This window comes from Penicillium canescens (genome assembly GCF_028828765.1).
Source record: "Penicillium canescens strain IBT 15451 chromosome Unknown utg000001l_segment0_segment0, whole genome shotgun sequence".
NCBI classification, from domain to species: domain Eukaryota; kingdom Fungi; phylum Ascomycota; class Eurotiomycetes; order Eurotiales; family Aspergillaceae; genus Penicillium; species Penicillium canescens.
In genome coordinates, this window is record NW_026703963.1 from 912685 (window position 1) to 936195 (window position 23511).

Sequence of the window (23511 nt, forward strand, 5' to 3'; positions counted from 1 at the left end):
GTGGAGATGCTTAGCGTCTGAGCGTTCCCCTCTTACTACTTTGCGACTAGAGGGAGGCGCAGCCTCGCATATCTTTCCCCCTAATCTGCGATTTGCAACGGCGCTTCGTGTTCCTGGTTTCACCTCTGGGAAATACGGGGTTGCTGTTACAATTGGCGCCCTGTCACTTTACATATACACGCCTTATATTGAAGCGACATCATGATCGTCCATTTCACCCAGTCTGATCACCCGTCACCCGTCACCCTGGTCACCCCGGCCTTGAGAATACGAGGGGGCCAAACCTACACGTACATGTATAGATAGAAATGCAGGGGCTCAATCACCCGGTCGGATCCAACGGCAGCCGTCTCAACGGTCATCGCGAGAGCCTCATCCTAGGAAAAGTATCCGTCCACACGGCACGACGGCCCCAAGGATCTCACTTGCATGAACTATGCCATCAATTTGAGCTCCCAGAACACTATCCGGAGCTGTCAGACACGTCAGCACGTCTTCCTTCCGGAAGGCAGTGCTCAACAAGTCCAATCCCGACCAACCACAGTCCCTGGGAGAGGTCACGCGAAGCAAAAGACGTCAATGCGAAACTCTCCCCAAGTGCCGAGATGCTATTCCTAGAGTGGTCTACTCTCTACAGCTATCTAATCGCTTAGGCACTCCCCACGGTGAAGTATATGAATCGAGCAACGCTCGGCATTTTATACGGATTACTGTATGTTCCCTGTCTGAGAGTACCATTGCCTCGGATCCACGGCCTGGGGGCCAGTGACTAGAGATTAGAGATTATCGATTAGGGATTAGCGGTCCGGGATTTGTCACCAAAGTCAAAGCCAAAATCAAAATGGGCTTGATAGGGGATCGGTGATAGTTGATAGTTGATAGTACGTAGCGCAGATCGATGATTCCTGGAGACGCGCAACCCCCATAACCGGCAGATAGAGAACATTCCAAATAGACCTGTCATAAAATGCCCAGAGATCGATCGTGATTGATCACATCATTCTACGTAACTAGGTGTAATGACACATGGAATAAATACGGTTCACGATTCGCGATCGAAGCCACGCCACGTGGATTTGGGGATCCAAGCGAAACGAGATTGTGCTTAACCTTGTCCAGGGGAGATCCAAAGCTTTTCCCATGTGGCAAAAATCGGGGCCAAAAAAAAATTAGAAAAAAGGGGCGCCAAACTCCGGGCAAAAGGCGATTCTTGGTTCAGCCCTAAGGCCGAGTAAAGCCGAACCGCTAGACCAAACCTTCTCTTATATACCTGTACAGTATATCCAGACTCTACTTGGCCGAAGAGGAAAGGAAAGAAAGTTAAGAGGAAGTAGGCCATACTTTCTTTGGCATAGTCCGGTCTAACAATACATAATACAATACAAGAAATATTACCCGTGTACATGTAGTTATCAATGAATCATCGAGACACTAGCGCCGATAGTGGATTCAATCCCTGTCGCTTGATTCCGCCCAAGTCGTGTCGATTGTGGATTTCCGCTCCAATTTTGAGGCCCGCTAAAAGATTGGCTCACGGAGGTTTTCCTGTTAGAGTCTAAACTTGCGGTCAGACGCTCAACGGTATGGGAAACCCTCATTTGATTTGCGTGTTGATCCTCCATCTCGTACAAAGTACGGAGAATAACACGGTATACCGGAGATAGATATGTATGGTATTGTAATAAATCATTTGTATTGTATTGTATCTCTTATACCTAATTTAATATACGTCGACACAGTAGTGAGTGTACACCTGTACATTCCAACATCCCTGATCGCCACGCGACAAAGGATTCCTGAGGACACAGTTATTTCTGCCATTTCTGCAAGTTGTAAATCCAGGGGTCAGGAACCATGTGAAATGTCACTGTTACTCCATGTGCATATTTGGGGGTTATTCCGGGTTTCCCTTGCACACCGAACTTAAACCTTGCGAGTCATTAAAGTCAAATTGGACATGCGATCCCTACATGTGTAGTCATCAATAGCCAAAACATTGTGGTGGATACTCGGTTATGTTTGTAGACTCGAGATCCTGGGGAGGAGTGTCGATCAGCGTACATGCAAAAGTGATGTATATGTACACCCTGGTACTGGTCCTACTACATGTTCCAGGCTCCCACAGTCATGCCCTCCTTGCCTATCGCTTATTTATATAAACTTGATTTGGCGCAGGTTGCTACCCACATGTATATATACATGTACATACACACATGCTGATGCATGTAGTAGTGGATACGGAATCCATGGAACCAACATCCGAAAAGCAACCCTCGTCCTTGCCCTTGCCCTTGCCTCCGCCTCCGCCTGTCTAGAGGAATGTGGCTTGAAGGATTGGGTTTCAAACTATGCCCTGATGCTGCGTGGGCTCGGACTGATCGCCAAAACTCTAAATGGCATGTCTCATGGCTATCTCGTGGATACTGCACATGTACATGTAGCCTGGGCTTATTTCGGATTGAAGGGTTTGAATTTGAATTTCGGCTAGGTGGCTGGGAAGAGAGGGTGGTCTAGATGGGTTGGGGATCGGAGTTAACCCCTTGATAAGATGGTCACTAGGCAACCTGGACCTTGGTTGAACAATTGTTGTTCCTATTTCTGTATTCTTGTTCTTACTGTTGGATTGGCAATTAACATTATCATTGTGCTGTGTAGAGATAAGCTAGATATATTTAGAGCGTATACTAAACACCCGTTGCAGAGACAGACCCAAGCTGCCGGGATTGGCCGCCGGGGATAGCTATGAATGAATGTGGGGAGGGTATGTCTACAGTAACGAGTACATGTACATGCGACTCGTTCCATACTGTAGGCTAAGTGAAAAAAAAAGCCAGCCACGTGGAATGCCGCAAATCAACCATCGAGACTCCCAAGCCTAGTTTCCGGATCAACACGCACTAAGCCCACCTCCTATCGACAAATAGACCGAGAAACATAGTTTATAGCGTACACAGTAGGCTGAACAATAGCAAGGCAGGGTGCAGTCCTCTCGATACCCCTTTCATCTTCCACATATAGCCTATGTGGCTTACGCAGCTACCAACCTCAGCCGCACCGCGAGTCTAGAGCTTCCAGCTCCAGCCCCAGCTCCAGCTCTAGCTCTAGCTTGGAGCCCCGAGCTTGAGCTGCCTTGCAGGGATTCCGCTCCTAGGGGGTGCCTGATGGAAAGTAACTTTCCCAGCGAGGGACTAGTGATTGGACTAGTGGGACCTGGGGGTGCACGTAGCAGGATGTGCACAGGGCAGAGCCTCATAGTGTAATATACATCTTTGTATTAGTGTATTCAATGGATTGGATTGGACTAAATTTGGATTAAAATATAGATTGAATTGATTGCTTGTCGCCGCAGCCGCAGAATTTATGAAACTGGTGTCATTGCACATCCCTTATATTTGTGTGAGATAGAGAGCTGTCAGATTGTTGGTTTCGGACATCCCGCTTACGAGGCTGGGGCTTGCATGTAGGTGTACACATTATTTGATCTAGTGTTTGATCTACGGATGCTTCCTTTTGTAAATGTTGGGGTTATGTCAGCATGCCCCCTATACCGTATTATATACCGTATCTTACATCCATGGATGACAATATACATACTCCACTTGCTAAAAGCGGTTGAGTCACGTCATAGACTTTGAATGGACATTCTTTATAGAATGAAACGAAGCTACCCTTTGTGGCTGATTAGTTTGTGAGTCCCGACCGAACTGGCCATGGCTGGGCGTGGGACGGCGAAGTCCGGCGTGGCAAAGTATTCCGCGCTAGAAGCCTTCCAGAACCCTTCTAGAAGACGCTAAGAAGCTCGGTCTCGGATAACCCATGGATCAGACTGATTCGCCAGATGAAAGAGGTGAATCCTCCTAATTAAGGGGGAAATTCGGGAGAAATACTCCCTAATGGAGCACATCATCACTATGGAGAGACGGAAGATTTTTATGTTCCTGATCCGAATTTGAGGGACCCATCCATCCGGCCGGATATAGGGCTTGGCGCGGAACTATATCCGCACTATGGGATGAGCAGACCGTGGTTATCAGGTTCATTAGTTCATTTTTGGGTGATTTGCATTGCGCAATGTAGAAATCTTGACGATATCAGCCCTGCCACTATTTCAGTCTTCCAGTGGTAACGGGTAATATAGTGTAAGAGGTCGCGTGCGAAACACAAAACACCGGAATATCATCTCCACATCGTTTAGACACGGCAGAGCCAGGACAAAGGATCCAAGTCCACGTGGAAGATCAGCAAATTTCGGAAAAAAAAAAGAATGATCTTCGGCTGCTACCCGAATATTGTGGTCAACTCCATCAACTCCATCAACTCCGCTCTGACTTACATTGCAATTTAGACGGTGGATCTTTGGCTTCCAGAAAGAGCGGTCAACCTTCTGTAGCTCTCTGTTTATAGTGTGTTGACCAGTAGGTGTCTCGGTTATTATTAAGACCTTAACTAGGTGCCTAGGGGGCATGTGGGATGTGGAATGCTAGTCAGCGATCTTGGATGTCTCTACGACTAATCATCTATATCTTAAATCCAACGGTCATCACAACACCCTTTTCGCCCGGGGAAGACGGGACCATCCCCGGAGATAGCAGTTGTATAAACTGCAGAAACCAGATGTACCTCGCAACTAGACCGGGAAACTCGCTCTTTCTACCGAGGCTCCACCGATGTCGGGGAGGGGTTGGTTATACAAGGCTACACTCAAGTCATTACCAATGGGTTCCACTGCTATTATTTGGGATTGAAAAACATCAAACGACTATATCTACTCACAAGCCAACAAGCAGATCGGCTATTTCTGTACTTACACACCGGTCATGTTTCATCGTCTATACTACTGCATGACAGCGGGGAGGACGGAAGTTGTCCGATTGATACGGTACTAGTCGTCGCAACACCAACACGGCCTACAGTCAGCCATTTATATGTGTATCTCACAACTCTGGGCTTTGATTTCAACCGTCACTGGCTGGACCTGAAGAAAAACATCGAAAGGCTAAGAGCAATTCAAGGCACCCATGCACTCATGTCCGTTAGCCTGGCTTGGCGGGGCAGAGACGGATGAACCAAGCCCAAAGAAGCGATCTTGACGGCCGATTGAATGCATCCATGTGCATGGCCTGCATCCTAGAGCGGGGTCGACTTTGCGCACGTTTCGGCAAAGCTCAAAGCCGTCTTATCCTTTCCATTCGTGGCCCCATACTCCGTGCAACCTACGAAATGAACCCCTGCACAGTAAATATGATGTCACATTGTAGCCTTAGTCTCTATGATCTTCATCCCTCGTCAATGTCTCTACTGTACAGAGGGGAAGCTACTGTACTTCGTATAGATTAGAGCCCCATAACGCAACGGCCCGCACCAAATCCCAAACTCGAAAGATCAACAGCGCTGCAATCGTACACTGAGCACGTTGCACAAAGCCCTCTCTCTCCCCTTATCCAGTCCATTCTGTCTCGCTTCTATTCTATTTATTCTCTTACGCCATGCCAGGCGGGTCTGAATTTAGCCCCTGAAACAAAGCCTGCAAGTCTCGACCCTCTGTGCTCACGGTCGAAAAGTCATCCGGTCCCTGTTGCAAGGCCTGGACCGAGAAGTCGAAGTGAGAAGTTGCAATAGGCCGGCCTGTTACATGGTTACAGGGTAAGATGCACTCGATCGGAATATTGCACATAGGCACACGCACATGTCTATGTAATGCGTCCGGTCTAGGTAGTTTAAGTTAGTGGGACCCCTTGGCCTCGCTAGTACTGTACTCCGTGCTTCCATGCTTTATACTCTCATAGATGTACATGTGGGCGGAAGCGAGGGTATCGATCTGCGGCCTGCAGAATTAAATGCTTGGGCTGGATAGATTCATAATGGCTCCTGTGGGCTTTGGACTAGGACTAGATAGGGAAGGTCGGGGGAGTGGGTGCGTGCATGCTGCATTTGGATTGCATGTTGAGGCCGTGGGAGTGTTGCAGGATTGCGGAGTCTGCTATTACGCAGCTATGTACTTGTGGTCATAGGTCTGGCTTGACTTCGGCAGTCTTCTTGATCTTCGTGGGCAGTAGAGCAGAGAAATATCCTGTCGGCGTCATACATATATACAACCCCCTACCTTGCATTGATGCAAGGACCTCATCAAAACAAAAACACAAAAAGAAAAGGTTTAAAAAAAAAAAAAAAAAAGAAAAACGAGGAAGGAGGACAAAAGTAAAAAACAAACAATCAAGAATAAAGCATAGCCACATGAAATTAAGATCCTGCAGCTTCCGCATGATACCCCAGCATCTTCGCTCTGCATACAGGGTAAAATGCTCAAATGCACAAAGTTGCCACACAATCCCCGCCCCCAAGGTAAACTATTCTATTTCCGGGCAAAAGTAGGAGAATTAGACATGTCACTTTTGACACATGGCGAGCCACATGCGCCCACATGTACTTCAGGTCGACATATGCCGCATGTTTGGTGGACCAATCAACCTTGCCTCCCTAGCAACTGATCGACAGACCTAACGACTCTTTAATCAAAGTATAGACATCATCACTGCGTATATTATTAATAAAGTATGGTACGTTGGCTTGCCACTGCTAACTTATCACTCCTTGCTACATGAAATTTGCACCTCGCTACCTGCGAGTTGCTAGATTACATCGATATACTTTCTTCGGTTACAGTGCTGCATGCTGAATGTAGATCACACCAAACACCCCAAGCCAAGGCAGCGAGATTCGAAACTCCACTAGCTTTGCCACTTGTTGTACGATTCGGATTAAGCAATATTCCACAGAGTACAGCAGCTTGGTCTTGTTACGTCTCGCCTCTCCGAGTATACTATATATGTTATACCTCCTAGCCAAATTGGAAATCCATCCTACAGTCCTCCGTAGATGAGATACATACACTGGGGAATGTATACTGCAGCACTAATAACTCCACAAACCTAAACCACAACAATCCTGGTCAATAGTATAATGATACTGTATAAAATAATGCACAAAGCCAGTAGCCCCCAAGCCACTCCTGCAAAATGACAAATCCCTCACAATCCCTAGGCTGCAGCCCTCCGCACCATCCACACCTCTAACCCCCCACCTTCACGCACGGGAGCATGCATGGCAAGGGAGAAGGAAGTGACAGATCCCATCTATGATGTGATGCCGTCAAGCAGACATGGGGCTGGAGGGGCGATCGGCAGTTTTGGGAGGATGTTAGGGTACTGTATGCTAGCGTTACATGACTGTGTTTATTTTCATTTCGGTATATACATATATTGTTTTATAGTGCGGTGCAGGTGCGTCTTCTTTGTGGAATTGAGGATTGGCGATTGAGGGATGGGATCGGGTTAGGTTGGTTGTTGTCGGCCGGGGGTTTGTGATATATCTGATGCCGGATGTCAGTGGTTGATTCGGGGGATATTTGGGTGAGAATGGATCGGGACTGGGAATGCAATTTTGTATAAATCATTGTTTACTTTTAGGATTTGGAGGGTTGGTAGGTTGGGACCTTTGGATTTCGAGTTAGGTAGACTGTTTGGATACTTGGATTGGTTTATGCTCTGTTTTGTGTAAGGAGATAAAACCGGCCAGAAGATATCAGGATCGTTCTGGCTGAGATTTCGTAGATGATGACTGGCACTCAATTGGAAAGCACCTCGTATAGAGAAAGAGATTCCTTCCATTGCAAGCCATGTAACCGGGAATTCAAATGATATACACCCGCAAGAAATGCATCCCACTCGCAATATATGAATACCCAAACCAAAACCAAAGAAGTACACAAAGCTGACAAGTCTATTCGCGCCACCACTGTCCCAAAGCACCCCCAGACCCTGCCATCTCAATAACCTCCTCGAAGCTAATTTCCACACGGAACATCTGCCCATCAGCAGTGCCATTCCCACTACCAACGGGAGTAACAAGACCCCAACTAAGCAACTTCTCCCAAGATTCCCTCGCCACATCTCTGCCCCAGACACGGCCAGGCGTAGCGGCAGCTCCACCCACAGACGCATTCGTCTTCGCGGATGTCAACAGCCGGACGTATTCTGCGTACGCGGCTGGGAAGGACAGGGCAAGTGGTGACATGCTCTGGGACCCGTCGTTTCCGGGGTCGAATAGGGCTGCCAGGCGGGTGGCGGCTACCAATAGAGCCAGGGGCAGTGAGGAGGGACTGGATGATGTGATGGATGTGGAGAAGGGGAGAGGCGCTGGGTCGGGGCATGAGAGGGTTTGGGAAGCGAAGGCTTTGGGAGTTGGGACTTGGGGGTAGTGTGTGCGTCTGCGGCTGAGACGCTCTGGAGGAGGTCGCTGATAGGGAGGAAGGCACTGGTGAAGAACTCCTTGGTGGATTTGGTTTGGTTGTAGATTCGCTTGAGGTGGAATTGGAGATCTTTTTCGTTCCACAAGTGCTTTATTTCGAGAGTATATGTAAGTGAGTTGCTTGTTGTCGGAGTATGTAGATCTTACCTTCAGATATTCTTTCCACCCCTCGAGTAACGTCTTCCATTTGTCTGACTCTACCAGAGAACGTTCAGTTCCAAGTTCATCTGCGATATCCGCTATTTCACAATCATTAAGATCCAGACTTCCCAGACAAGCATCTGAGAAGATCTCGAAGGATCGAGGGAGCGGGACATAGACATATCGATGACTGAAACGACTCTTGACACGTTTCTCGAGCATCTCAGTTACGTCGACCTTTGTCGTAAGCCCAATTACTGCAATTGGTGCTTTACGCGCCTGGGCAATATCGAACAGGTTGTAGAGCAGAGTCTGTCGCGGGTGGGTGACGAATAGGTCGAACTCATCTAACAGGATCACGATCGACTTCGCAGCAGTTGCCCCTCCGCCCCCTGAAGCCCCGAACAGTTCTTCTGGGTGCGATAGCATAGCCAACAGTGTCGCCATCGTATCCGCATAAGAGCTGACCTTGGCCGCATCGTCCTCGGTGTGAGTCTCACGACCGAGCTGGCGCCACATCTCTCGTAGAGCCAGACGGTCATCTGTGTGCAAGAAGCCATTGAGACGGACAACGTGGAAATCGTTTCTGTGCTCCTTAGCGAGAGATGAGATGATCGATTCCACAATCGCTGTCTTGCCGCATCCTCTAGATCCAAGAAGAAGCATCGAGTTACCCTCGCCCACTGAGACAGTCGACTCAACTAGTTGATGAACCTTCTGGTATTCAGGCTCTAGTCCTCGTAGAGGAACCTGCCGCTTCCCAGACAGCTTCTCAAGCAGAATGGTCGAAAGAAGGCGCACTTCGTCCCTGAGACCGGCCTGACAGAGAGCTTGGAATTTCTCCGCATATTCCGGCAGAGGCTCAGAAACCTCAACAGCATCCTGCGATCCCGGTTGGTTCTCGTGAAGGTCTTGTTGAAGTTGCATCGCCACAAGATCATCCAGACCGTCCTGGTACTCCGGCGATGGTGATTTTTCTTTCGGCTCATCGGATAACTTTTTGTTGTATCTGGGTCTCGCAGTGCTTCTCCTCGATCTGGTTCTTGTAACAGAGCGTGGAGCGAATTCCGGAGATGGCTCGTCGACTTCCATCTCAGCGTCATCTTCATCCTCATCTTCATCCTTGAAATCATCGTCTTCGTCTTCAACCTCGTCCTCCTCGTCGTCGTCTACCACAGGAGATTGTTTCGGCTTTTGCGCGCTTCGGGCCGGACGCCCACTCCTCGGTGTAGCTGCTGGCTTGCGCCTCGAAGAGGGTGTAGTGGCTTCTTCTTCAAATCTCTTTGGTGTTTTGCGCTGTCGTCCGCTTGTCCGTGTTCCAGCTCGTGGGGGTGTCTCCATCTCCTGGTTCTCGCCATTGGTAGATCGACGCCGGGATGCTTTTTTAGGCGTGGGAGATGCTCTGTCATTATCTGGAGATGATGGGACGGCGAAGATATCTTCGTCTTCTGTTCCCATCTCAATATCTCCATCCTCATCCTGGGAGACTCTTCTCCGCTTCGACGCACGGGGGTCCTTCATGGCTGCAGACTTGGGACGTCGCCTGGCTATTCGACGAGCAATAGAAGGGCAGGAGGACCGAAGGACTTTATTGCGAGGTAATCACGCCGGTGTTCTGTTTGCGATTGCTGTATCAATTGACGTCAGAAATTGAATCAACACTGTCTGCCGTCTACCTGCGACCAGTGAATAAGGAGCTCACCCCGAGCGCATTGACTTACAATTTGCAATTGGCGGGGAACCAGTGGCACATTGATAAGTGAGTGCCAGCAAGCGCAGTCTTCCCTAGTTCAGTGGAAATATTGGGTTAGATGAAGGTTGGACAATAATTGCGGCCGAATTTCTCGCCTCAGGCCGAGACGCGTGACGCGCAGTCAGGTGCCGCAAGGAGCTCTCCCTGTGTCTTTATAAGTTACGATGTCGTGTATAGGGCTAATATCTGCAGTCGTGTCTCTAAAATCCAATGCAAAAACTATCCTGAGGGTAATGAGAATTGCATGTCTACATACTGCTGTCGTTTTATTGCTACAAGCTAGGCAGCATGCCAATGTGGGCAGTGACTACCAAACGAAGAAACGAACAAAAGATGAAACTAATATCGAATTACTGAGCTCGACTCAAAAGATAAGCATGTTTATACTCTACAGCACGGAGTTTGTGGTCGGCATCACCGCAACCGAGGTCCAACCCATCCGAGCTGCGCCTGTGGGGTACTCCAACATTTCTCCCTTCTTACTTGATACCCAGATAACCCATTTGCTCTTTCTTAATCACTATACACATCATGTCAGACCACGCAATAGCCGCCCCATCGCGGAAACTGGACGAGTTCGAGGAGCTCGTCTTCCAGTATACAGGCCGAATGGGCCACGGCAATGAAGAGGTATGCGCAGCAGCTCCACCTACAGTCTACAGCTACACCAGCACATAACATACAGTTACATATGAACCACACACTATCCCATCACATATCAATCCGAACCAATCTATATAACTGCTAACAACAACTCACAGCACTGGGACGTCGACGCCCGCAACTGCGACCTCCGCTTCGAATCAGCAAGCCGCGGCCCCCCAGCCAGAGTCTCATTCCTATTCACCATCACGCCCGCGCTCAGCAATATGATGGGGAACCTGCACGGCGGGTGCGCGGCGACTCTGATCGATGTCTTGTCGACGACTATCCTGCTAGGCGTGTCTGAGCCTGGGAAGTTTGCTTATGGGGGCGTGAGTCGGAATCTGAAGGTCACTTATTTGCGGCCCGTGCCGACGGGGTCGGAGGTTCGGCTTGTTTGTGAGGTTATCCATGTTGGGAAGAGGTTGGCGCTGCTTAGGGCTGAGATTCAGAGGGCTGAGAACGGGGATATTTGTGTTGTTGGGGAGCATGAGAAGGCGAATACTGACCCTGAGGTGACGCAGAGGATTTGAGTTGGTTGGGTCATACATATGGGGTAGTTGTATTAGATGTGTTGGATATCAATTTGTATAGATCCTGCATAGAAGCTTTGTCAAAGCATGGGAAGCTAGGAGGTAGTGATGCGCTTGTAATTCTTAATTTGATTTGATAGGTGCTGAAAGAGCGGATAACAAAGGAGACCATCGCACATGTCCAAGAGAAATATAGTCAATCTAAATCCTAGATTTATCTGAAGGCGAGTATGTCCCCTTACTCGGCAGCCAGTTGCTGATCCTCTCGGAGACCTTCGACCTTAAGCTCCTCGCCAGTGGCACGGCGGTACATATCGCGAACATCATCTTGGGGGGTGTTAGCAAATGATCAATGGGATCTCAAGTGATATGCTTACCAGTTGTAGTCTCGAAGTGTGACGTGGAATCATAAGACTTGGAAATGAAAATGTTGGACTCCTCGCCGCTTTCGATAGGCTCGTAGAGAGGAATGGGGGGACCCATGAATGTCTCTTCAATCTTGCCGAGGCGGTCAAAGCCGGGCTCGAGCTCGATGTGGTGGTTGGCATCGTTCTCGGCGATGGTAGAGACGATGGCAATGTAGTAGCCCTTGGGGCAGACGTTGTGTGCGGACGAGACCATGGCAATGTAGATATCTAGAGTCATTAGCTGAGCTCATACGGGAACATATCATTTCACTCACCGTGCTTGCGTCCAACCTGAGACTGAGGAATGATCAGCTGCAACGAGTCGCTGCCGTCGGTCTTATCAATGGGGTGGTTCAGGATGCAAATAGCCTTGAGGAGGTATCCGGTAACCTTGGACTTGTTGGGGAAGTAGGAAGGATCGGCGATAATCTTCTTGGTCTTGGTTTCGAACTTCATGGCCTCAGACTGGTCATCACGGTCCTTCATGGTCGCCTTGATACCGGAGACCTTGCCGTTCTCGTAAAGCACCTCATCGATGTCGGTGTTCAGCATGTAGGTACCACCGTAAATGGCAGACAGGCGGGCGAAGCCCTGGGGCAGCTCGCCTAGGCCGTAAAGAGGGTAGATGTATGGTGATTTACCGTAACGCGCCATGGAATTGACGTACAGGCGGATACGGTTAATGGTCTCGACAGCAGCGCCAGGCTGGTTGATATATTCATCCGATGGGTACAAAGCCATGGAGTGACCGATGAAATCGCGGGTGTTATCCTCGAGACTGAACTTATCGTAGACCTCCTTCATGGTGCACGCGTGGATGTTCAGTCCTACTTCGAATTAGCCACCTACTCGTAGCTCGCCACATCGATCCCAGTACGTACCCTGGTGACTGGCAGAGTCATCCTCCTTGAAGTCACCAACCCACTCAAGGAACTTCTTGGCGCGTCTCTTCTCGAACATGCCCATCAGAGACGAGCGCAAAGCTTCACCGGCATCCGAGGGCACCTTGGCCACGGTCGCCTTGGGGCCCTTGCCTTGCTGGACATAGCTGCCAGCGATCTGCTTGAACTCGAGGTACCGGGTGACGTCGGTGGACACCAAAATGTTGGTCAGCTCTCCGTTTGACATGAGCAGCTTCGGGACCAAGTCGATGTTCCAGTCGTTGACCCTTCCATATTTCTTCCAGGGCTCCTCGCCGGGGCGAACGTTGCCGTACTTCTTGAACAGCTACAGAAGAGGTCAGCAGAATCTACCGGGGATGAATCGGTGCACATACCGTCTCAATGTTGACGGAAGCTGCCTCGCTGTGGCCATTGTGAGCTGTTTTGATCCGTGAGCCATGCCTCCCGAGGTCACTTACCCTCCATAGTGGTCATTGCGATCGATGTGAAGAACCTTGCTGCCCTTCACACTGAGAACACTGTAATCCAGGACAATGAGTGAAGCTCAACGAACCAGCAAGCTTGGATTACTTACCCAGACAAAACACACTCGGTGAGGCCTGAAGGAAACTGTCAGTTCGGGTGAATGGCGGGGTAGCAAGAGTAGCAACTTGTAGCAACATACCAGTGCCGAGCACCACCACATCGTACTCTGGGGCGATCTCATCCATGGTGAAATACAGGAAATAGCAGGTAGAGGGATATAGGAGAAGGAAGAAGAGAAGAAAGTTAAGCTCCCCGCGCAGCGAAGCGGTAAAGGGGAACTATTTGGCGGATCCGCCACTAGTGACATCCGACACACCAGGGTAATAGACGGATCATTGACAATTTAGACAGCCCCTGAGGTTCAGGGGGAGATGATCTCATTTATATAAAGATATTTCCAATAATTGACATACGCATTTAATTTCCAGCTAATGTTACACTAAATTTAAAGTCCTGGAGTCTATATACACTCCTACTCTTTGTTTGCCTGGACCTTGGGTTGTTCTCCAGACATAGGGTGTTCGACTTGCTCAACCTGCTCAACCTGCTCAACCTTGGGAGTATTCTCGATGAAGTTGTCAGGACGATATCCACTCTCGAACATGCGCTTGGCATCCTCGTACGCATACCAACGCTCACGCAGGACATGTTTCATGTTCTTCATGGTGCTTAGAATCTAGGGACACCAAATTGTCAGTCAGGGTCATACAGCCATGTATGTTGGTCGAAAATAGCCAATCGAAGGTGTAAACATGAGGATGTATGGCAATGGTTTCCAGCTCTCCAAGCGAACAGGGAATGTGTAATCGTAAAAGCAAGCGCAAAACTCACCGCTGCGTCTCGTTGACCGGATTCGTATTCACCATAACCAGGCTTCAATCGGATTCGCTCCATGTCTGAGGTCATAATACGGTTGCGCTCCCGGACACATACATGCCACAGGCCATGGAGGTCTTCCCAGCTTCTTTCGCGAAGCTCTTGAATAGACCAAGGACGACCTGTATTTCCAATAATCAGCACCGTCGATAGATTCCAATTCAAATTGAGCTACTAACCAAAAGAATGATCATATTCCGGAGTGCTCAATGCCTCGCGGTTGGGAGGAAAGAAGCCCCAGAGTCCGTGGTTGGGTGTTTGCTCCCGTGCAACCATATCCTCCGGCGACACAGGCTTTGGTAACTCCCATCTTGAGACGGCGAATGGAGTTCGGGGACCGGTTCGGTGGATAGCTGATACACCGCGGTGCTTGCTCTTGTCGCGTCGACGATTGGCGGCAACGGAGGCTGTTGAAGAAAAGCTTGAGGACTGAACAGGCGACAGGGTGACGGGGAGATGGAGCGACGGGGCAAGGTATGGAGGAGGTAATTCAGCCCGAGCCATCCCTCCTAGGCGGCGGGCGATTCGTGGGACCTGCGAATGCATGATTGTGATGGCTGTCCGGACAGTCGAGATCGGAGACTGTTGCTGATGGCCTTTTTCGGGGCGGCAAAGCCAGTCACGTGCACCGCGGCAATATCACACTCTTCCCCCCACGGATGTGACTAACTCACTTGAAAGCCATCGAATCTCTTTGAATTTCTTTTCTTCAGTTCATACAACGTTTTTTAGACGAGCTAAGAGACCGTCTATCTCGAAATATACCGTGCGCGGTTGTTTGAGATTTGACCTGGACATTCCCCAGTATCCGCGCGTTTAACTGCCCAATCGACTCGACCTCCAGCGGAGCAGCGCCGCATCAAGCGTGACCAAGAGGCCCTTTGTGGATTGTTCCCCCTCCACAGATTCTACCCCGGCGTTTTACTCGACCAATCGTCCTCTGTGATTATTTCCAAGAGATCTTTAAGGTCTCGTCAACTAGCTTCTCGTTGGAGCATCAACTATGAATAGGCCAGGTTCGTCATTTTCCTTCAATGCCCTTGAAACCCTTGTCATGCCTTATCTTGTACCTCCGCGGAATGCATTTATTCGTGGAATATACCTCTACGATGGGCTTGGATGTGCTTGCTAGTCAAAGCGTGCAGGCGACCTGAACAACAAGGAGTTTCGTACTCCAATGGCAAGCCTCGCGGACGGTGCCTTCATTTGCGACCGAGACATTGCTGCAGGGACACGCCGACACATTCCTACGGTGTTGACCCAAGCAAGCGTGCCTTGACGCGAAGCGATTGAAGATCGTGCTGACTTGCCACGCTTGTGTCAGGACCAAGCCCGCAGCCGCTAAGAGGCATGCCCGGATTCCCCTCGCAACAGCAAACACAGGCTCGAAATGCATCATTAGCTTCTGCGCAGTTGCCAAACGGAAAACTTGGTGCGCCTGCCTCTGACTATATTTTCTGGACACTCATATTCTTGCCCGAGGAAATGCTAATGTGTGAGTGATTAGGCGGCGCAGCGAACTGGAGCTTCAATCTACCCGTTAGCGGAACATCGAGCCTACAGGGCAACCAGCAGCGTACAATGGGAACCATGGGGAGCTTCGCACAAAGTCTAGGGGGTCCCAGTCAGCGGCACCGCTAGATCTTTCGTAAGTGATGTTAGGCGAGGCCTGTGGTGGTGTCATCCGGTCTCTGAATGGGAAACTAACAAGGTCGTTGGCTTTAGGGAGTTTCCTTCACTATCAGGAACACCACAGCAATCTCAGTCGCAGTCGCAGACCCCGGCCAGCTGATGTGGGCCAACGCAAGTCAACGCGCTGCTCAACAAACACCTGTCCAAAGACAACAGCATCCTCCGACATCGCAACCTCCTTCTCGTACCTCCCAGACTCAGGGACTTCCTACACCTCAGCAGTCACAACCCCCTCACGACGATATGTTCCCTTCAGGTTCACAATTCGCCAATCGGCTGGATGACTTCAGAAACGGTGGGCAGGGCATCAGTAGCCAACTAGGTGCCGGTGGCCAGCCTCAGACGGGCAATATTGAAGAATTTCCTCCCTTGGGTCGGAACGCTGCTGCTGAGCTTCCTCTCGGCCGGACTGGGTCTTTGATGCAGGGTGCGGGTTTCGGGAACTATGGCGCTGGTATGTTACTCTCAAAACCCAATGGTCCCAGTCATGCATAGTTGCAATTCCGTGGGGTTTTTGTACTGTTTCAGGCTGGCAGGCGCTTCCTCGAGTATCTCACTTGCAGCAATGGATGGACTTACTGATACTGTTTCTAGGTCTAGGGGCTTCCCGGTCACCTAGCCAAGTACCTAATGGTATTCTAGGGCAAGAGAAAGAAGTACGACTTTCCCGGTCAATTTTTGCTTCGCAGAAATACTAATTTTCTAGCAGGACATGAACAACAACGTGATGTCGGGGCAACGGAACTTCAGTGACCCACAAGCATTACAATCAAGGCAGACAGAGGATGCAGATGGTCAAGAAGTTTCAAATGCACCACAGAGCACCGAACAGCCACCACTTGCACAGATGAGTGAACTTGATAGGTTTGGATTGGCTGGCTTGCTGCGCATGATCCACAGCGAGAGTCCTGATGTCGCTAGTCTCGCTGTTGGTCAAGATCTGATGACATTAGGGTTGGATTTAAACCAAGCTGAGTATGCATTGCCTTTTTCCCCTTCACTATGCATATTTTTTTGACAGTCTTAGGCCTTTGCACACTTCGTTCGCTACCCCGTTCGTGTCATCGATGTCAGCAGTCCCTCTGGAACAAGATTTCTCTCTGCCGGCTTGCTACAACGTCGCCAATATTCAACCGCTTCAATCTCGCATCCCTGGCTTCAGCGATGAGACCCTTTTCTACATCTTCTACAGCATGCCTCGGGATATCATGCAGGAGCTGGTAGCCGAGGAGCTGATGGGCCGCAAATGGCGGTACCACAAGCTCGAAAGGTGCTGGCTGACCCGCGACGAGACATATCCTGGTCCCGTCGATGTGGAGCGTGGAGTGAGCGAGCGTGGAGTTTATCTTCTCTGGGATCCTGCCAGTTGGAAGAAGATCCGAGTAAGTATACCGTATCTCTTTCCTGAGACTTGAGAACTGTCAAGCTAATCATTTCCGAAATTACAGCGTGAGTTCATTCTGCGATATGAAGACTTGGACAACCGGTTGGACCCCAACCGAGGTGTCACTCGCCCAGTTGGCGCAACGCATCACGCCTCATGAATTGAAGTTGATAGGAGCAAGGTGCGGCGCACAGAATTCAATCAATCAGCACTGGCGTTTGGTTTACTGGTTCTCTGTAATATTGCTCAGTGGGGCGGCCGATGGTACATTGTCGTTCGGGAACAGGGCGCGTTGATTTGTCGGGGACTAAATGGGCTATGTGGGAAACCAGAATACGATCATGTGAAAATCAATGGCCTTGATGACCTTGCCAATCTATAATCCATGTTGTAGACCTTCCATCTGTAAAGTATACATTGAACCGCAAATCGTCTGTTTACTGAGGCTTGCGTGCAGTGGAGATAATAGCCACCCACTTCGTCTCAATATCTCCATTCTCCCCGTAGGTGTCTACCACATACTTCTCCATTGCCGGACGAACTTTATCTTCATTTTCCTTGCGTTGCTTGTCCGTCCAGAAGGATTTGATAATCACAACCAACATCATCATGGTGATGTCCGTAAAGCGAGATGACGGCACGGAGATGTTCCTCGATTCTGAGTGAACATTGATGTCCTCAAGTCCACGTTCTTTGAGTTGGGATTCGATCCAAGGGACTGAGCTCCATTCTCCATCACCTGTAGTTGACAGGAATTCCTGTGTCGTGGGGAAAGGCAGATTTCCAGGTATAGTTGCAATTGCTTTACGTGCAATAGGAAACCAGCCGGCTGATTTTTGTTGTTAGTTAGATCCTATTTGGAGGGATAAGGGAGAAGGGGTTGTATTGTTCAAGACTCACGCTCTATCCAAGTTGAAAAGGCAATCGTTCCTCCGGGTCGCAAGATTCGAACGGTTTCTAGTAATACGCCGTTACTATTAAGCCTTCAAAATCGGGTTGAGAAAGCACTTACCATCGAGGGCCTTAAAGGGGTTGGGAATTGCCATCAGGACTACCGACAGGACCATGGTCAGCTACTGTTGAGTATAGAGGACTCACAATAAGAACTCACCAAAAGCAGAAAAGACATGAGTGAAGTAATCACTTGGAAGTCCAGTCTCTTGCGCATTCACGAATTTAGTCTCTGCATTCTGCCAGTCTTCTTCTTTCATACGACGTCCAGTGTATTCAAGTAGCCGTGTTGAGATGTCTCCACAAGTCAACTTCCAGTTCTTTTTTATAGAACTATCCAGCTTTCCGTTCAGAAGGCTGGAGATGATGCCCGTGCCACAGGCATTGTCAAGAACAAAGAGAGGCTGGTCTGGTCTAGCCTTCGCGACTTCGACCAGCTTGGTCTGCCCAATCAGTGACTGACCGAATGGGCCGGTGAAGGTCTCAGCGAATTTGTACTGGGCGGCAAAAGCTTCACTTTTGAAGAGGGTTTCCGTGTCAACCTTGGGAGGCATGATGAGTCGGCAGTATTGATGACTGAATTTTAAACTGATGTTTGAAAGACGTCGAGTAATGTGACGAGTTGGGAGCATGGGAAATACTCTGGTCAATCTGGAAACCGTGCCATCTTAAATAAGTTGTGGTATCGTCTTTGAAATACAATTTGCTGTCAGGATAGAAAAGTGTCCGACAATGTCTCCGTGGGTGGAGACTAAGTACCATCAATTCTTTTAATATGTATCAAAAAGGCAGCTGTTATCAGTCCAGGCCTTCCAGATGTTCTAGTTCAATATCGTGGTGTCAAAGCCCAAGTTGCATAACGGGCAAGTTAATATGTGGTTGGCTGCGTGGCGTAAGTACCCCGGTGGATTGTGTCCTGGTTGGTCGTAAGGTTTGAGTCACAGGAGTGATGTAGTCATCAAATTGCGCATTTTAACTCAGACCTAAGTTTAGTAATCCCATTTCAATTTTCTCAATGCCGGCGACTTCATCTTGAAGTCGCCGAGTCTTTCATACTTCGATGGTAGCACGTGATGGCCCCGCGCTGACCTCAGCAACAGCGCCAGACCCGAATGGGGAAAGCATAAACAGCTACTGCGGCAAAACAATCGCGCTCCCCCTCCACTTTCCTCGGTCCCATGCACTCTGCGCAGCAGAACGCCGTTCCGGAACCATGAGGATTACTGAAATTGTCATAGACGTGAGTCGCATTGCATCGCTTACCGCTCGCGCGCTAATTCCTGGCAGGGCTTCAAATCGTACGCCGTGCGTACGGTGATCTCGGGATGGTATGCAATCCTCATTCAAGCAAAAATTGGGCTCATAGTTTCGAAAGGAGCGATGGTGAGATGGAAATGAAGGACTTGACTAATCGCGCAATGCAGGGACGAATCGTTCAACTCCATCACTGGCCTGAACGGCAGTGGTAAATCCAACATCCTTGATGCCATTTGTTTCGTGCTCGGTATCACCAACATGACGACGGTCCGCGCACAGAACCTCCAAGATCTCATCTACAAGCGCGGTCAAGCCGGTGTCACCAAAGCCAGCGTGACGATCGTGTTCGACAACCGGGATACAGCGAAATCGCCGATCGGATTCGAGGAATATGCGAATATCTCGGTCACCCGCCAGATTGTGCTGGGCGGCACAAGCAAATATTTGATCAACGGCCACCGCGCGCAGCAACAAACCGTCCAGAACCTGTTTCAGAGTGTTCAGCTGAACATCAACAACCCCAACTTCTTGATTATGCAAGGTCGGATTACGAAGGTCTTGAACATGAAGGCAGTCGAGATTCTGTCGATGATTGAGGAGGCAGCCGGTACACGAATGTTCGAGGATCGCAGGGAGAAGGCCAACCGGACAATGGGAAAGAAGGAGCTGAAGCTGCGCGAGATCGAGGAATTGCTGAAAGAAGAAATCGAGCCTAAGCTCGAAAAGCTCAGGTCGGAGAAGCGAGCTTTCCTTGACTTTCAACAAACGCAAAACGATCTCGAGCGATTGACACGACTTGTTGTTGCTCACGATTACGTTCGTGGCGGTGAGCGACTGCGAGTTGCGGGTGATGAGTGCGAAAACAAACGCAGCAAAGTTCAAGCTCTGGAGGACAACGCATCCAAGCTCAAGAATGAGATCGCCCATTTGGAGGAGGACGTGAAGCGAGTGCGCACAGCTCGCGACAAGGAACTCCGGAAAGGCGGAAAGTTCCAAGGGCTCGAGGATGAAGTTAAAAACTACTCACATGAGCTGGTCCGATTGACCACTGTTTTTGATCTGAAGAATGCAAGCATGGACGAGGAAAAGGAAAAGCGAAAGACCATCCAAAGTACGGTCACAGAGCTTGAAAAGGTCCTGAAGGAGAAACGGAAAATCTACGAAAAGGTACAGACCCAATACGATGCCGCAAAATCCGAACTCGACGCACAAAATTTGGAAGTGGAACAGAAGGAGGAACTCCTCCAGACGCTTCAAACCGGTGTCGCCTCGAAAGAAGGCCAAGAGAGTGGTTATCAGGGTCAGCTGCAAGATGCCCGCAACCGAGCAAGCAATGCCGCAACAGAACAAGAGCAGGGCAAGCTCAAGATTACCCACCTCGAGAAGAGAATCAAAGAGGAAGAGCCTCGCGCAAAGAAGGCCAAGGAGCAAAACTCTGGCCTTCTTCGTGACCTCGAAGGACTGAAGTCACAGGCTAACAAGCTCGAGTCGGAGCTTACTCGGCTTGGGTTTGAGCCCGGAAAGGAGGAACAGATCTATCAGGAGCAGACAGGGCTGCAGCGGGATATACGTGAGCTCCGCCAAAGGGCTGATGCTCTCAAGCGACAGGCGGCGAATATCGATTTCAACTACGCAGACCCTCATCCCAACTTCGACCGGTCAAAGGTTAAGGGCTTGGTTGCTCAGCTCTTCACTCTCAACAAAGATCAGGTCCCTGCTGCGACTGCACTGGAGATTTGCGCTGGAGGTCGTCTTTACAACGTGGTTGTCGACAGTGCGGAAACCGGAACACAGCTGCTTCAGAAAGGAAAACTACGCAAGCGTGTGACTATAATTCCCCTTAATAAGATCTCCGCGTTCAAGGCGTCCGCCGAAAAGATCGGAGCTGCCCAGAATCTTGCCCCTGGAAAGGTCGACCTTGCCTTGTCTTTGGTAGGATACGACGAAGATGTTCTCGCAGCTATGAACTACGTGTTCGGTAACACACTGATCTGTCAAGATGCCAACACGGCTAAGAAGGTGACCTTTGATCCATCAGTCCGGATGAAGAGTGTCACGCTGGAGGGCGACGTCTACGATCCATCTGGAACCCTTTCTGGTGGAAGCTCCCCAATTCCAGTGGAGTTCTCGTTACTCTGCAGAAGTTGAATGAAATTACCAAAGAGCTGCGAAGCAAGGAGCGTCAACTTGCAACTTTGGAGGACCACATGAACAAGGAAAAGAAGAAGCTCGATGCAGTTCGCTCCATCAAGCAGGATCTGGATCTTAAAACCCACGAGATCAGACTTACTGAGGAGCAGATTAACAGCAACTCTTCTTCTTCGGTATGTGTTTCTTCTCGTCCGGTTTCGTAATTTGTGCTAATTTGTTCTAGATTATCCAAGCTGTCGAAGAGATGAGAGCGAACATCGAGCAACTCAAGAAAGACATCGCCGACGCTAAGGTTCGCCAGGCCGAAGCATCCAAGGATATTAAGCGAATTGAGAAGGACATGAGCGAATTCAGCGACAACAAAGACAGCAAGCTTGCAGAGCTCGAGGCTTCACTCGCCAAGCTCAAGAAGAGTCTTGCCAAGAATTCTATCTCAGTCAAGGAGCTGCAGAAAGAATTGCAGACCACCAGATTGGATTCTGAACAAGTCGGCAGCGATTTGTCTGCCGCTGAGGAGCAGTTGGTTGAATCCGACAATACCCTGAAGGCTCAATTGGAAGAGATAGAGTCACAGACACGAGAGCAGATCCGATTAAAGGTAACTGCCATTCATCACAATACTAAGAGCCATATGACTGACAACCACAGGATGCTCACGATGTTGCGCAAGCCCAGCTCGATGATGAGAGAGCTAAATTGACTGGTTTCGATGAAGAACTACGAGAATTGGAGGAGGCCATGCAGTCCAAATCCTCTCAGATCACCGAAGAAGGCCTAGAAGCGCAAAAACTCGGCCACCAGCTCGAAAAGCTACAAAAGGACCAGTACACTGCAAGCCAGGCTGTAGCTCACATGGAGCAAGAGCACGAGTGGATTGCGGACGAGAAGGAGCAGTTCGGACGCGCCAATACGCCCTACCACTTCCAGAACCAGAACATTGCTGAGTGCAAGTCAACGCTACGGAACTTGACAGAGCGATCCCAGGGCATGAAGAAGAAGATCAACCCCAAGGTCATGAACATGATCGACAGCGTTGAGAAGAAGGAGGCAGCCCTCAAAAACATGATGAAGACGGTCATTCGCGATAAGCGAAAGATCGAAGAGACCATCATCAACCTTAATGAATACAAGAAGGAGGCTCTCCACAAGACCTGGGTCAAGGTCAATGGCGACTTTGGACAGATCTTCAACGAGCTCCTACCAGGCAGTTTTGCCAAGCTCGATCCCCCAGAGGGCAAAGATATCACTGATGGTCTGGAGGTCAAGGTGTCCCTGGGCAAGGTCTGGAAGCAAAGCTTGACAGAACTGAGTGGTGGTCAGCGTTCCCTCATTGCCCTGTCGTTGATCATGGCGCTCTTGCAGTTCAAGCCCGCGCCCATGTACATCCTGGACGAGGTCGACGCTGCCCTGGATTTGTCGCACACCCAGAACATTGGTCGACTGATCAAGACCCGTTTCAAGGGATCTCAGTTCATTGTCGTCTCACTGAAGGATGGCATGTTCCAAAATGCCAACCGCATTTTCCGCACGAGGTTCAGCGAGGGTACCAGTATCGTTCAGGCACTGACCCCGGCGGATTTGAAATGAGTATGAACTTGAGTGCACTTGTTTATATTTTTCCCCCTTGGTCTGTTGGGGTTTGTTATGACGTTTGGCAGACGGTGTTTTCGGTCTGATGTATGTTTTGGTTATGGATGGGAATGGATTTCTGTTCACGATTTATGCATTGCGAAAGGTGCTTTCGCTTCTATATTGAATATTTTGTGTAGAGTGCAAAGTCGATCTTGTAGTACTTCTGTAGACTTAACTATGATATAACCCATATAAACCCCCGTGATGCTATTGTTGAGGTTGAAGCTATACTTCGGCATCCGACTCCGCATGCCGTCAGGCACGTGTTGTTCACCGATCTTCCCGACCCCGTCAGCGCCACTTTCCAAGCCGCTCTTGCTGAATTATCCCCGCGCATTGCGCTCTGACATTCTTAACT

General features: G+C 49.6%; 7 protein-coding genes across 7 annotated transcripts; 3 read left to right on the plus strand and 4 right to left on the minus strand.

The window, feature by feature from the left end:
• Positions 1–7779: 7779 nt before the first annotated feature.
• Positions 7780–9969, minus strand: N7446_000347 (origin recognition complex subunit 4; the record flags this gene model as incomplete). Its single annotated transcript, XM_058509114.1, has 1 exon — positions 7780–9969. One exon carries the CDS (start codon positions 9967–9969, stop codon positions 7780–7782), a length of 2190 nt encoding a protein of 729 aa, XP_058378093.1.
• Positions 9970–10732: 763 nt separating this feature from the next.
• N7446_000348 (PaaI family thioesterase) lies at positions 10733–11376 on the plus strand (the record flags this gene model as incomplete). The annotated part of the gene is made up of 2 exons (XM_058509115.1): positions 10733–10831; positions 10963–11376. The coding sequence occupies 2 exons, from the start codon at positions 10733–10735 to the stop codon at positions 11374–11376; spliced, it is 513 nt and encodes a 170-aa protein (XP_058378094.1).
• A 238-nt stretch (positions 11377–11614) lies between these two features.
• Positions 11615–13395, minus strand: N7446_000349 (secretory pathway gdp dissociation inhibitor; the record flags this gene model as incomplete). The annotated part of the gene is made up of 8 exons (XM_058509116.1): positions 11615–11703; positions 11754–12011; positions 12059–12610; positions 12665–13010; positions 13060–13087; positions 13144–13203; positions 13260–13284; positions 13350–13395. The coding sequence occupies 8 exons, from the start codon at positions 13393–13395 to the stop codon at positions 11615–11617; spliced, it is 1404 nt and encodes a 467-aa protein (XP_058378095.1).
• A 217-nt stretch (positions 13396–13612) lies between these two features.
• On the minus strand, positions 13613–14646 carry mrpl4 (mitochondrial 54S ribosomal protein uL29m). The gene is made up of 3 exons (XM_058509117.1): positions 14266–14646; positions 14042–14208; positions 13613–13886 (listed from the first exon to the last, which is right to left on the minus strand). Exons 1-3 carry the CDS (start codon positions 14630–14632, stop codon positions 13683–13685), a joined length of 738 nt encoding a protein of 245 aa, XP_058378096.1. The 5' UTR covers positions 14633–14646; the 3' UTR covers positions 13613–13682.
• A 790-nt stretch (positions 14647–15436) lies between these two features.
• N7446_000351 (NOT2/NOT3/NOT5 family protein) lies at positions 15437–17322 on the plus strand (the record flags this gene model as incomplete). The annotated part of the gene is made up of 7 exons (XM_058509118.1): positions 15437–15581; positions 15650–15734; positions 15832–16232; positions 16373–16434; positions 16488–16753; positions 16806–17160; positions 17227–17322. The coding sequence occupies 7 exons, from the start codon at positions 15437–15439 to the stop codon at positions 17320–17322; spliced, it is 1410 nt and encodes a 469-aa protein (XP_058378097.1).
• Positions 17323–17599: 277 nt separating this feature from the next.
• gtmA (gliotoxin thiomethyltransferase) lies at positions 17600–18667 on the minus strand (the record flags this gene model as incomplete). Its single annotated transcript, XM_058509119.1, has 4 exons — positions 17600–17991; positions 18063–18119; positions 18175–18213; positions 18274–18667. The coding sequence occupies 4 exons, from the start codon at positions 18665–18667 to the stop codon at positions 17600–17602; spliced, it is 882 nt and encodes a 293-aa protein (XP_058378098.1).
• Positions 18668–19281: 614 nt separating this feature from the next.
• Positions 19282–23272, plus strand: N7446_000353 (condensin subunit SMC2). Its single transcript, XM_058509120.1, has 6 exons — positions 19282–19353; positions 19401–19441; positions 19538–21488; positions 21512–21694; positions 21745–22119; positions 22170–23272. Exons 1-6 carry the CDS (start codon positions 19327–19329, stop codon positions 23106–23108), a joined length of 3516 nt encoding a protein of 1171 aa, XP_058378099.1. The 5' UTR covers positions 19282–19326; the 3' UTR covers positions 23109–23272.
• The last annotated feature ends 239 nt before the right edge of the window (positions 23273–23511 follow it).

Bases quoted from the DNA above. Each gene is read 5' to 3' on its own strand.
- N7446_000353 (XM_058509120.1), top strand. From the start codon at position 19,327: ATGAGGATTACTGAAATTGTCATAGAC. The intron at 19,354-19,400 runs GTGAGTCGCATT...AATTCCTGGCAG, and splicing joins TTACTGAAATTGTCATAGAC to GGCTTCAAATCGTACGCCGT. The intron at 22,120-22,169 runs GTAACTGCCATT...TGACAACCACAG, and splicing joins GAGAGCAGATCCGATTAAAG to GATGCTCACGATGTTGCGCA.
- mrpl4 (XM_058509117.1), bottom strand. From the start codon at position 14,632: ATGCATTCGCAGGTCCCACGAATCGCCCGCCGCCTAGGAGGGATGGCT. The intron at 14,209-14,265 runs GTTAGTAGCTCA...TTGGAAATACAG, and splicing joins GGAATATGATCATTCTTTTG to GTCGTCCTTGGTCTATTCAA. The intron at 13,887-14,041 runs GTGAGTTTTGCG...TGGTGTCCCTAG, and splicing joins CCGGTCAACGAGACGCAGCG to ATTCTAAGCACCATGAAGAA.